Source organism: Diospyros lotus, chromosome 13, assembly GCF_014633365.1.
Source record: "Diospyros lotus cultivar Yz01 chromosome 13, ASM1463336v1, whole genome shotgun sequence".
Lineage (NCBI taxonomy): Eukaryota > Viridiplantae > Streptophyta > Magnoliopsida > Ericales > Ebenaceae > Diospyros > Diospyros lotus.
The window spans coordinates 28,637,185-28,650,342 of record NC_068350.1 but is presented as its reverse complement, the minus strand read 5'-3'; the positions used below and the strand labels follow the sequence as shown (position 1 = coordinate 28,650,342).

Below are 13,158 nucleotides of genomic sequence, written 5' to 3'. Positions count from 1 at the left end.
ATATTATGATTTTAACTTACAACCATGTTATGCATGAGTTCCGATTTGTTATGCATTTGAGATACAGGTTTACTCTTAGCACTTACTCTATCCGTCCTTCCTTTCTTTATGAGCTTGCTGAGTCATTTGGACTCATATTGTTTTCTCTTCATTACAAGTAAAGGCAAGGACCCAGTTGTAGGCAAGTCTAGTGGTTCTTGACTTTAGGGTTAGGCGGTGTACAGGACCATGCAGACGTGGCAATTGTTGGCCTGGGGTTTCTTTTTGTGCATTTTGTCGCTTCCTGATTGTATCTTTCTTCAGTTTATTTGGGTTTGTATGGATTATGTTGTATTTTGTGGCCAGAGTATCGGTGATGTATGTTATGCATGCCTAGGCTATGTAAGCCTAGAGATTAGCTATTGTATAGTAGGTTGTGGTTTTGATATTCATGTCGGGATGGCAAGTTTCCTTTATCAATTTTTCTGGTATTTACTAGTTGCATGCACGACAGGTTCTTCCAGGCCCAGGTTGTCTTTATTTTAGTAGCGCACCCACTCTGGTTCTTTGGGGACTTGTAATACCCGGGAATGGTATGAGGATATAAATGATATTTAATGAATGGTATAGTTGGAATTTGCGAAAAAATGAGATTTTAAGGTACACTATCACAGCTTTAGGCAGCCGAATCAGTTAGGGGAAGTACCCTAGACCCTAGAAGATTAAGGAAAATTGTATAGTATTGACGAGTGATTTAAATTGTGATTTTTAGTGATGAAATAAATTGGATCGGGAACAGTTTTCGGTACAGCTGTCGGCCGGGCTGAGGAAATCGAATCGACGTAGGAGACATCCAGAAAGTCAACGGAGCATGTCAAGGACTAATATTTATTGTATAAAACAACCCTTAAGTGATTTCGGGTTGAATCGAATGGATTTAGGGTTAAATCGACCAGCCGGGCCTAAGTGCAGTTTTCTAATTTTGCCCATGGAAGGTCAAAACGGTAATTATTCAGAAGTTTCAAGGGGCAAGTGAAAAGTACAAGACTTGTGGGACTTAGTGATGGTGTTGGGAAGATCAAGGGTATCAAGGAAAAGGCCAAAATGAGATTTGATAAAATCAGGGGGGTGAAAATGCAATAAACCAAAGTCTGGCAGTGTGAACACAAAGGGAAAACGGCCGTTGCACTGCCACCGCACGTGGCCCGTTTTCGACGATGGGACGGCCGAGGGTGGCTTGGGGGAGGTGCTATACGGCGTAAGGATGCTTGGTGGCCAAACCTTGGCCGGTGATTGGACGAAAAGTGGCCGAAAATTGCTATAAAATGGGGGCTGAGGGTTTCTAAATTTTTGCAAGAAATCGACCGCGTTTTTGGATGATTTTTGGAGCTTTGATAGAGGGCTTTTGGTCGCAAGGCATCAAGGATCATTTTGGGAGCATTTTGAGGTATTTTCGTGTTCGTTTGGTGGCCGATTGAAGCTCGGTCGGAAAGCCCTAGGCGGACCGCCACCGCGACCTGCAACTCGCCTTTCGAGGCATTTTCTGGTGGCCTTTCTGCCTGATTTTTGTGGGGTTGTGATCGACTGAAGAAGGGCTTTAAGGGGATACCGGTTTCGAGGTCATCGGAGCAACCGCCTGCGACTGGCTCGAGGAAGAAGACGGTGACACATGCAGTCACGCGCCAGCCTTCACCCTCACACACACGCCTAGCGCGTGAGGGCGCGTGAGCAAGGGGTTTTTGGTAATTTCGATTCCAGAATTTTTGTTTAATTATTTTAGAATTTTCTGTATTGAAATATTTTGGAAAATAGTTGAGGAAATAATTATTTTGGAATTACCAAGGTGAAAAATGGGAGAAAATAGAGGAAATTAAGGAAAATTTGAGAAAAATGGATTTTAATGCTTCATTAATTAATTGTGGTGTTTAGGAAGTGTTGTGGTTCGAGGTTGACTGTAAGTTCAAGTGCTTGTGTTTGGGCACGCAAAATGAGGTCGTGCACGAGGATCGAGGCGATCCAAATATGTCGAGGTGAGTAGTTTACCCTAAAACTTGGTGTTTGTGTTTCCTAAATGTGTTGTGGATTTCATGCAAAATAGTTTTGTGCATTGAAATGGTAATCGGTGACGGTTGGTTTTTATGAGGGAGGTTTATCCCTAAACGTTTTGAACTGGTGCATTGCATTTTATAAAATGTTGTTTATATGATGCATTGAATTGTGAAATATGGCATTGTCTTGAGTTTTGTGTGTACGTATGGAATGTCAGCCTCGGATGTTATCTGGATAGTGTAGCCATAATTCTCCAAGGGCGTGACGGAATAATAGGGGTATCTAATGCTGGTGTGCATGTCAAGATAGTTGCCTTGGTTTTCGTGCCAGACCGTTTGGTCAAGGAAATTGCACTAGGACGATTAGGTGGTCCATACAGTGTTGTTCATGTGGGATGTCAGCCTAAGATGTTGTCTGGATAGTGTAGCCGTAATTTTCCAAGGGCGTGACGGAATAATAGGGGTATCTGATGCTAGTGTGCATATCAAGATAGCCGCCTTGATTTTCGTGCCAGGCCGTTTAGCTAGGAAAGTTACACTAGGATGACTAGGTGGTCCATGTGAAATTTTGGAGTTTGGATTGTATGGTGGTTCCTGGATGCTTAAGGTGAGAACGTATTCTGGTGAGATGCGTTGGCAGCCCCATTTAAGCTAGAATCGCGTCGTGTCGTCATGTCGTCGAGTCGGTGTGGTGGCATAGCTTTTAGAGAAATTACTCTTTTCCCGTGGCAGGGTTAAGCGCGTGGGATTCTCTTGGGCTAGGGCTTACCGAGTGTATTGGTTTATTTCATGTCTTGCATTCTTTCATGAAAAATGTGATTTTGAACTCTCACTTAGATGATTCAACATCTAATTTGGACTATGTCCCTGGAATATTCAAACGTTCCAGGTGAAGGCAGTAGTACGAAAGGAAAAGGAATTGCCGAGAAGTGACGGCGATTAAAGAATATTTTATATTATGTCCTTTTAGTTATGTTGTTTATTTTGAGAACATCATGTAAGCGTTGGTGCAACTTTATATTATAAATAAAGTGGTTTCAGTTTCGGTTATGACCTGTTAAGGTTTCGATCTAGCTTCCACATTTGTGTTAGTGAACCTATCTTAGTTATTGATGGTTCATAGTTGATATACTGAGAAGATGTAACGGGATCTTCGAAGAACGGTTTATATTGAGTTTCTGTTGTTTGTTGAAAAAAATATATATATATCCCCGGAATCTTACGTTACCTAACGCTCCCAGAAATTGGGGTGTTACAGGACCTGGGTGAGGGCCATATATTGTGATTGGATATTTCTACTTCTCTTGATTCGAGCATCATTAAGGTAAGTTCTCCTTGCATCTCATTTTCTTATGCAAGTTCTTATTAATTATCTCTCAATTTTGAGCACACTTTGTTTCCTCCATTGTTACAATATCTTGTCTTCTAATAAAATGGGTCTCTCTTTTTGGTTTCAAACATTTTGTAAAAATTTCTTAAATATTAACGGATCTTGTTGAGGTGTTCATTTGGAGCTTGATTTATTCCAAAAATCTTTCAAGGAATGGCATTTTATTGGTTAGATGCAAATATTGTTAATTTGCATTGCATTTTTTTGTTCATTTTTATTTTTCGGTCTCAGAAGTCAACTTTTATGAGTGAGAGTTGACTCTATATGTCAAGCTCTCGACTGGGTCGACTAGGTTGAGATTGGATGAGATAAATTCTTTACTTAATTTGATAACAGGATATTATCTCTAAGTGAGATAAAATTGAAAATAAAATTGTAGTTGATCTTAATCTCCTAAATCTTATCAATTAAAGTTTTCTCCCCTATAATTATAGCCCTCTGCAAAACGTCTGGGACTCAAAATATCAGAGACATCATATAAACAGTGAAATATGCAATATCAAGAGTGTTGCCAGTATGTGAATTGTGCTAGGAATGTGTTCTCTATATTGTGATTACAAGCTTGACCAGAATCAATAAGGAGGCTAACGGTAAAAGAAGGCTTAAAGACCTGCCTTCTGCATTAACTAGGTACTTATCTTTGTGATGTTTAATATAATGCACGTGATTATGCATCATAATTCCAACATGTTTGATCTCCCTTAGACATCTCACGGAGTTGCTCCTTTTCCTGTCTGTAACGACTAATGCCAAAAAAAAAAAATGTAACTGTTATAACTATTAGTTGAGAGTTATAGTTTAGGGACCAGAGAGGCAAATAAGCCAAAGAATATATATCTCCTCACATACACCAACTGCTCATCTAGCAGAAGACACAAACACCAACTATTCAGAACACATACACCAAATGGAACAGTCCATTCCAGAGAGTGCACCAACCTTTTGATACTAGAATTCCATACTCCATCATTTGGCAATCAGGCAAGTGGAAAATAACTGCCATACATCCATAATAAACATAGGGAAAGGCATGACTAGCCACCTAAGTCAAAGAGGACACTCAAAAACGCCATCAAGTAAACAATCACAGGGGACGAATAAATCAAACAACCAAAAAGAAAAAAGATAAAACTATGGAGTCAGTTCTAGATCTGAAGCAATGGACTAATACCCGCCCCGGCATAGCGGATTAGGACTTGGCTTCTTCTTTTTCTTACTTTGTTTCCTCACAAGGACCGAGAGCCTAGCAAACCCAAACTTCTTTCTCTTGACAGGCAGCTGCTTGAGGCTGCTTTCCCTCTCAGCCTTCCACATAGAGGATGCATCACCATTGGGTCTGTTAAGCATTTGACCTAGTGAAATCTTTCGTTTAAATGAACCTTTTTCTACCTGCAATCCATTCTCAAATTCTTCAGTCAGAAGCAGCTTCCTGCTTAGTATTTGCCCAATGGACAGGGTTGGCCTCAACACTGGCTTTGTGTCATCATCAACAAGACTCGATCCATTTACATCAAGCAGATGAGAGTCTTTCCGGAGCTGAGAAGGGTAAGAATTCTTGAACTTGGTAGATTTCTGCACCGAACGTCTTTTTTGACCATGTTCAGACCTCCATTTCCTTAGAGCCTCTTCAACTCCCAATTTTGCTCTATTTGCAGCCCCCACTCTGTTCAGAGCCTCTTCCAAGACCACCTTGCTGTTTTTGACTTCCTTTGTAGCTTCTTCTACCCTCTTCAAAATCTCCAATTTTGATAAATTTGCTTCATCAACCAGAAGCATGGCATCAATTACTTTCCTGTTAGAAGCTTCCTCTGCATCTCGAGCTTCTGAGGTTAGAGATGAATATTCATCAAATGAAAGAGTAACCTGTTCAGGCTTTGGTTGGTTAGCTTCAGAGAAGACTTCATTACTTGATTGCTCAGGCTTCAGTTGGTTAGCTTCAGCAAGGACTTCACTGCTTGATAGGGCCTTGATCTCAGCAAGAGCAACAGCTTCAGTGGCTCTAGCAGCTGCCTTCATTTTCTTGGCTGCAACCAATCTAATTTCAGCAGTTTTAATCCTAGTTTTTGTCTGTTCAATCTCAGTCATTGCTCTTAAAACTTCTGACTTTGCTGCTTCTCCCATTTTCTTGTATTGTTCTGTCTCAGAACTCAATCGTTGAAGTTCGCTTGATATACTGATGGGATTATCTGAATCAGCTATAGCTTCAGCATCTTGAGCCACTTGTAGCTTCATTTTTGCTGTTTTCAGCTCTTCCTCGAGTGATGAAATTTTTGAGGAATTTAAGGATAACCTCTCCCGAGTCCTTTCAAGTGAAAGTCTTTCCTTCTCTATCTTCTTGTTAAAGGATTCAACAGTGGCACGAATGTCAGCCAGATCGTTTGTGGTTTTAGTAAGGTTCAACTTGGCTTGTTTCAATTCCATTAAGATGAATCCCGGAGCTGAAGAGGGGCAGAGGCTGAAAGCATTAGAAGGATCCTGGATACCACCATCGGGATTCTGATGATTCCTTTTTTCTGTTACTTCAACACCGGGATTTACATTCTTAGCATCTAAATTTGGATTGGAGGCTACATTCACTTCTGAGGCTTCTTTCTGTAACTTTAGCTTTAGTTCTTCTACAATTGTTTTAGTTGTTTCCAGTTCTTTCAAGACATCGAGTGTTTCTCTTTCTTTTGCAATAAGATCTTTCTCCAATTCTGAAGTCCGTTCCTCCACTTTGGCAATGTCAACCGCTTCAATGTAATACTGCCATTGATCAACAGCTTGTCAGCCATCAACTAGTGCAGAAAAAATCAACATAAAATCAAATGAAGGAAATTCTACTAGCATTTAGCCTGCGTTAACATTTAGCTGGTCTTTAGTATAGAACAAGGGTCCTCAAATCTAAACAAAAATTATAAAAATAGATTTTGGGTAAGGATTATCTTTTACTTATGGAGGAAAGTGGACCCAACAGAATGTTCATGGAATGGGGTTACAATTTGAAAAATTAAGAAGTTGACGCAAAGGTCAACCATTCCAGAAACAGATTTACATTTCATTCTTCTAGAGAGGGGCCATCTGTTCCTAAATCTACTGTGGCAGCAGTAGCACTTAACTGCAAAGGAAGTTCACCTCATAGACTGCATATTGATTTTAGGTAAAAGAAAAATCCTAAAAAAAATAATCATCATGCACTGGATTAAGATAGTCACAATTGGGTTTATAAGAACATGCAAGGCTCCAATGTAAAAGAAACAAAATAGTTACTCTAGCCTGTAACCTGGAGGATGCCATTTACAAAATATCACAGGAACAATCATTTAGAAAAATGTATGCCATGTGCCAAATGTAAGCCGTGTGCCAAATGTAAGCCGTGTACCAAAGAAAAATGAAGTATTATCATCCAAATAAAGAATGAGCAGAGGCAACAGCTGTAACAAGGAGATGAAAGAAAAGATGGGGAGCTAGAAAAACATTTTTAGGGTGTTCATGATCATCTATAGTTTCACAGCCAAGGTAGGCTTTAAACATATCAGAGAACCAGATTACTATTCAACATATTGGATAGTACATAAGATGGCAATTATGATGACTACAAGCAGCTTATGGGATACCTTTTCTGTTGCACGTGTGTGTTGGGCGGGGGAAGGATATGTGTTTGATTGTTTATGTTTTTAGTGGAACAAATATAAGTCTTCATAAGAAAATAAAAACCAGGAGAGTACTGCTACTCTATCCACATTTACTGCAGAAGTGTTGGTACTAAAAAAATATGCAACAGAGTTCCAAAAAATCATAGGGTTGAAAGGCAAACCACGCAATGCGGGGCCGCAAGGAGTGGGAAAGGGAGAATTCATCAAAGGGACAAAACCTCAACCATATTCCAAATCAATCGCCTACTGATTAAAATACTAATGCATGTTATTAAAAACAAAAGATAATGAAATCTTACTAAAGATAAAGCTAAAATCTAGAGAAATTTAAACATATCTTAATAAAAATAAAAGCTGAAATGAAAAACCAAAATCAAAATAAATCAGATTTCCTATAACAATGCAACTGCAGAGTGGAATAACAATTAGGTAGTGTCTGATTAACAAATTATTTGGTGAGAACAAGAACACCCCAATGGAAGAATAAATTACACATTTTGGATAGTACAAATAATTGTAGTTTATCAAGATTCAAGGTTGTTTTTGGGTAAATTTTAATTTATGTATTTCAAAAGCTAGAGTCAAACAGCCAAACTCAGCAAAAATCCCCTGCTAAGCTTGATCCTAGGTCCTGCAGAGTCCATTATGACTTTCTTTACATATTTCTGAATGTAACCAAAAATTGGAAGTTACAAATGAGATTTATAACTCGTTTACATGGAGAAACAGAGATTAATACTCCTACTGCAGCTTGCGAATATACGTCAAACAGAAAAAAAATCAGAATCAGAAGACTATTGCAAATGAAGATGCGCTGATGCAAATGAAGAATATTGTGAAGCCGTACAGCATTGCAACGTGAAAAAACTCTGAAAAACAAAAAGAAGCAATTAGTAAGTAAACTTAAGAACCAAAAAAAGAATCAGATCAACAAACGGAAGGCCACGCTGAATAAAAAAAGTAGCTGCAATCATAAATAGAGTCGTATTTATTTATTAAAAAATCAAACCTTTCTTTGACGAGGGACACTTGGTCAAACATAAGCAAAATCCAAGCAGAAGAGAATCAAAAGAGAAAAAACAAAAAAGAAGAAAGAAATTGCGAGAATGCACAATGTACCCGAAAGGCTCGGAACCCTATTCCAATATATATATATATATATATAAACAAGAGGCAGAATAATCAAATTTACATGTAGAATGAAAACGAAATTCATAACTTATAGCAGTTCAAGGCCCCCTACAGCTAAGGCCTCAATACTACACACACAAGCACGCACAGACCTGAGATTCGGAGGGCTTGTGGTGGGAACGGGGTCGCCAGAAACCGAAGCCGCCGAACCGAGTGGCGGCCTCCTTGACCGACTCGAAGGGGGCCGAAGTGTCGATTTCAGCCCTCGGATTCTCCATCTTCTTGTTCCTCGAACCGCCTGGATCGCTTTCGTTCGGGGTAGCGGTTCCGCGAAGGCCAGTAGTAACCTTAGTTTCTTCTGCTCCTGCTGGTGGTGGAAGGGAGTCTACTTCTACTGCAGTAGTCGTTAGGGTTTCCGATGGTTCAGAAACCAGACGAACACCGCAGTCCAAGGCCTCGGCAGCCATCGAATTCGAAACCGACAAACTCAAACCCTAGAAAACCTTCTCCCGACTCAGATGAACGATGATGGATCCGTGAACTTTGTCGTTGCACTGGTAGGCTCCTAGTCCTAGAGACAAGGGGGAGAGGGGGGGGGGGGAGTGAGAGATAGAGAGAGACGTTGGGATTGAATAGTGACGGGATTACCAATAAAGCGTAACGTTCGTTTTATCCGTCCAAAAGGCCAAAAGGTAGGGATAAAATAGAGTAGGCAGGGGAGGGAACCAATTTTGACTTTTAACCCTACCTTAGGAGGACTGCCTTATTAGCAATGTCAATGTGCTTCTTCAAATCTACTAATTCACACCATACACGTTTAAATCCAACATTTTCAATTGACAAGAGTTTTTATGATTATTGTGGGCATAATTTAGATGTTAAATAACGGATTATAATATGTTGATATCATTTGAAGGAGTTAAGAATTCGAATTCTAATTTTTTTAAAATACATTTCACGATTTATCTTTTCCAACAAAAGTGTTGGACTCAAGAATTTTTATCATCTTTTATATTTTATTTTTATTTTTATTTAAAGAACACTAATTTAACCATATTTAGTTTTAAAAAATTAACATCACGACATCATTTTTCACCTTTTATTAACTCACATGCACTATTAAAGTTAAGAATAAAAATATTTTTGACTGATTTATTGAATATTGTTGATTTAATTTACAAAACTTAATCTGCCACTCAATCATTTGCCTTCGGTAAAGCCCCCTCTATCAAAAGCGAATGGCACGGTCCCTACATGGGTTGAGTGTGTGTGTCACTAAGGGGCATGTCTTGTTTGAATTTCAAATCAAACAGCATGGTGTTTGATTTAATTCTTTTAAAAAATGTTCAACTTGAAACATTTAAGAAATATGATTGGTGATTGGACATTAACTTTCAATCAACTTCCTTCAACCACTAAATCGATAGCTTTGCTCACTTTTCACGTAAAAAACTACTAAGTCTTCCTTTAATGATAAAAGTTAACCGTTATTATGGCATTCTATAACTGTAATAACCTTATAAATTCAGTGAATAAATTATCAAAATTAAAAATTAATTATAAAATTATAATAAATCTAAAAATTAAGTTTTTTTAATCTATCCTAAATCATTTCATATAAAAATTATTTTTATGATAAAATAAAAGGAGGGTTAATTTTGGTTCTAAATTTTATTTTATTTTATTTTATTTTTTCTCTCATCACTCGCAATAAAGTTATTGGACTATCACTCCTATTTAAGTCTTTAAGATCAATTCTAGTGATAAAAAGGTTTAATCTTATAACTCTTTAAATTCAATTTAATGACAAATTTTATATTTAATTTAAATTACAATATGGTTTGAATTAAACATACAAATGTCTTTTAGTGTAATAAAAAGTGGATATATCATTCTTAAATGTTAAGAATAACTGTGACGTTTAATTCACAGTACGTTATGCTATAAGTGTGACATATAGTTGCAACTCGTAAAGACCGGCATATCGTCTTTCTTTTTATTCAGTATGAGTTACTAAAAGATAAGGTTAGTGAGTTTCGTACCATTCTATATAAGATATAGAAGGAAGATGAGTGGGTGCTCGTTATAGGAACAAGTTTACTAAACGGAACTGTTAACATTAAATCACATGGATTTTATCTTACAGGTCAATAATTCAATATTAACTACGAATGTACAATTAGTCCTTAGACCTAAAATGTCATGGATATTTTGTGCATTGGTAGATTAGGTTATCAAAAATACTATATGGTCGTTATAATCAAGGACGAATACTATATGGTCGTTATAATTAAGGACGATCATATGTATCTTGTTGAGCCAAATTGCTCCAATCAACCTAGTGTGTATTTTGATATTTAATAAAATATAATTTTAGTAAAATTATTTTTGGTATATTTAAATCCCCTAATGAAATTTTGATATGTCTTATGTTGGAAAGTATAATTTAAGTATTATAGTATTTTGTGTATCAAAATGAACCAAGAAATGTTATTTGTTCTAAGTGGAATATTAGCACACTATAAGGGACATATAAGAAAATATTTTCATTTTAAAAAATTATCTCCCAATATTTTGATAGCTAATATTCATTATTGTTAAAATAAATTTTACTGAATTTTTCAAATAATAGAAGGTATGTATTTTGAAGGTTGTAAAATCGTCAAATCCCGAATTTGTACTAAAATCAAAATTCTACTTTATTGTTGTTATTGATTTTGATTTTTTAGATATTTTTATTGAATCCAAATGAGGGATACTTTCTTATTTACATTTACGTATTAAAGTAAATAGAAGTTAAAATATAAATTAAGCAAAATTCTACTTTCTTGTTGTTATTGATTTTAATTTTTTAGATATTTTTATTAAATCCAAATGGGGGGTACTTTCTTATTTACATTTATGTATTAAAGTAAATGTTCACTTTTTTACTTAAACTAAAGAAATATAAATATGTTGTAATATATTCATGCTACGTATTCTATTATCAAGCAAATCTTTATTTTTCTAAAAATCTAGACTGAGAGTCGACTCTTAGTAAAGGACAGTCGACTGTGTGTTATGCAGAGTCAAGGTAGCCAATAGTAGGTTTTGGCCAGTCGAATGGGAGTTGATTGTAGGCCAATGAGAGTCGACTATGGGTGTCACACAGTCGACTGTCAGACTCCAACGGTTGGATTTTTCTAACCGTTACAGATCCGTTGGAAGCTCAAGTATATATATCTTCAAAAGATTTCTAAATAAGGCTAATGCACTATCAAGATCTATCATCCTAAAGCATACTCAAGATCTCAAGCATCCATTTCAAGCAATCCAAGGCTCAATCTTAAAGTAAAATCTTTGGAGCCCAAAACAAATGAGACATTCTCTCCAAGTGTGGTAAAAATTGTATCATTATATTTGTTCATTTGCCTTATTATTTTCATTGTATTCATATCCATATTTGTCCAAGATTATTGGACTTAGGATTGCATTATAATCACTTTAATTGTGGATTATGAGTGGCCTCCTAGTATCTAATAATCTACTTATTTTCTACAAATATATCAAATGGCTTAACTACACTCACTTGCTAGAATTCTTACAGGAATTGGCTAACTGAACCAAACTTTAATGACTAGTTTCTAAATTTAAAATTGATTATGAACTTGGAAAAGATCACATATGTCTTGGAAGTGCCTATCCCTGAGTCGATCGTTGAGCACATCACTCAGGAGGAGAAAGACACACTCTCTAAGTAGTGAGATGATGATCTTGTCGCTAGGAGTTAGATCCTGGCTTCTATGAGCAATGAGTTGCAGCGACAGTATAATAAGATGCCGAATGCGTATGTGATTATTACTCACTTATAAGAGTTGTATGTTGAGCAAAGTCGTAGTGCAAGATATGAGATATCTAAAACGTTATTTCGGGTAAAGATGTCTCCTAGAGGATCAATTGGGGACCATGTTCTCAAAATGATCTCCTGGATGAAGAAGTTGAAGGACTTGGATGTTAAGTTGAATCTGTATCTTCAGATATATCTGATCATTTAGTCTTTGTTGGATTCGTATGGGAGTTTTATTTCAAAATTCTATATGAACAAGATTAAGTGTTCTTCTGCGGAGCTTATGAACATGTTAGTAACAGCCTAGGGCAACATGAAGACAGGCATTGTGATGGTCGTGTCCTCGTCTAGTAAGACTAGGAAGGGGAAAGGAAAGAAGAAGGTCACCTAAGCAACCAAGATGATTGACAAGAATAAGAGAAAAGTTGTTGCTAAAGGAAAGTGTTTCCATTGTGGCAAGGATGAGCACTGGAAGAGGAACTGCAAAGATTATCTCAGTTCCTTAAAGAAGGAAGCACCAGGTATGATGATAGTTCACGAGTATTTTTCCATTGCTTATTCTTCTTCTTAATGTATTCTAAATTCTGGAGCAAGAACTCATGTTTGTGCTTTTATACAAGATTTGGAGCAAAGTAAAAGACTCTAGAATGATGAGATGGTGCTAAAAGTGACGAACAAGATAAGAGTTGCAGCCACGACTATTGGCATTGTTTCTTTAATTTTATCGCATGGACATAATTTTGTTTTAAATGATTGTTTATGTGTACCTGGAGTATTTAAGAAAGTTATTTCTATTCCTGTCTTGGTGAAAGAAAATTATGATTTTTTTTTAAGAATAATATTTGTGAAATTTATTGTAGAAATAAATTGATTGCTATTGATAATTTTGTCAACGGTCTTTACATTTTGAATATGATTGTTGATGATAGTAAACATCTATGTGTGTCAAATAATAATAAGAAACCATGATATAACTCACATCCCAAAATTATGTGGCATCATAGATTGAGTCAAATATGGGGATGATAGAATCACTAAGTTGGAGAAAGATGGGCTTTTAGGCCTATTAGGTTCTAACTCATATCCAACGTGTGAATCTTGTATCTTTGGCAAAATGACCAAGTCACCATTTGTTGGACAAGGGATTAG

At 36.7% G+C, this 13,158-nt stretch overlaps 1 protein-coding gene across 1 annotated transcript; it reads right to left on the bottom strand.

Annotated features, from left to right (window-relative positions):
* Nucleotides 1-4,229: 4,229 nt before the first annotated feature.
* On the bottom strand, nt 4,230-8,769 carry LOC127789162 (WEB family protein At2g38370). Its single transcript, XM_052317964.1, has 2 exons — nt 8,336-8,769; nt 4,230-6,162 (listed from the first exon to the last, which is right to left on the bottom strand). Exons 1-2 carry the CDS (start codon nt 8,648-8,650, stop codon nt 4,582-4,584), a joined length of 1,896 nt encoding a protein of 631 aa, XP_052173924.1. The 5' UTR covers nt 8,651-8,769; the 3' UTR covers nt 4,230-4,581.
* Nucleotides 8,770-13,158: the final 4,389 nt, after the last annotated feature.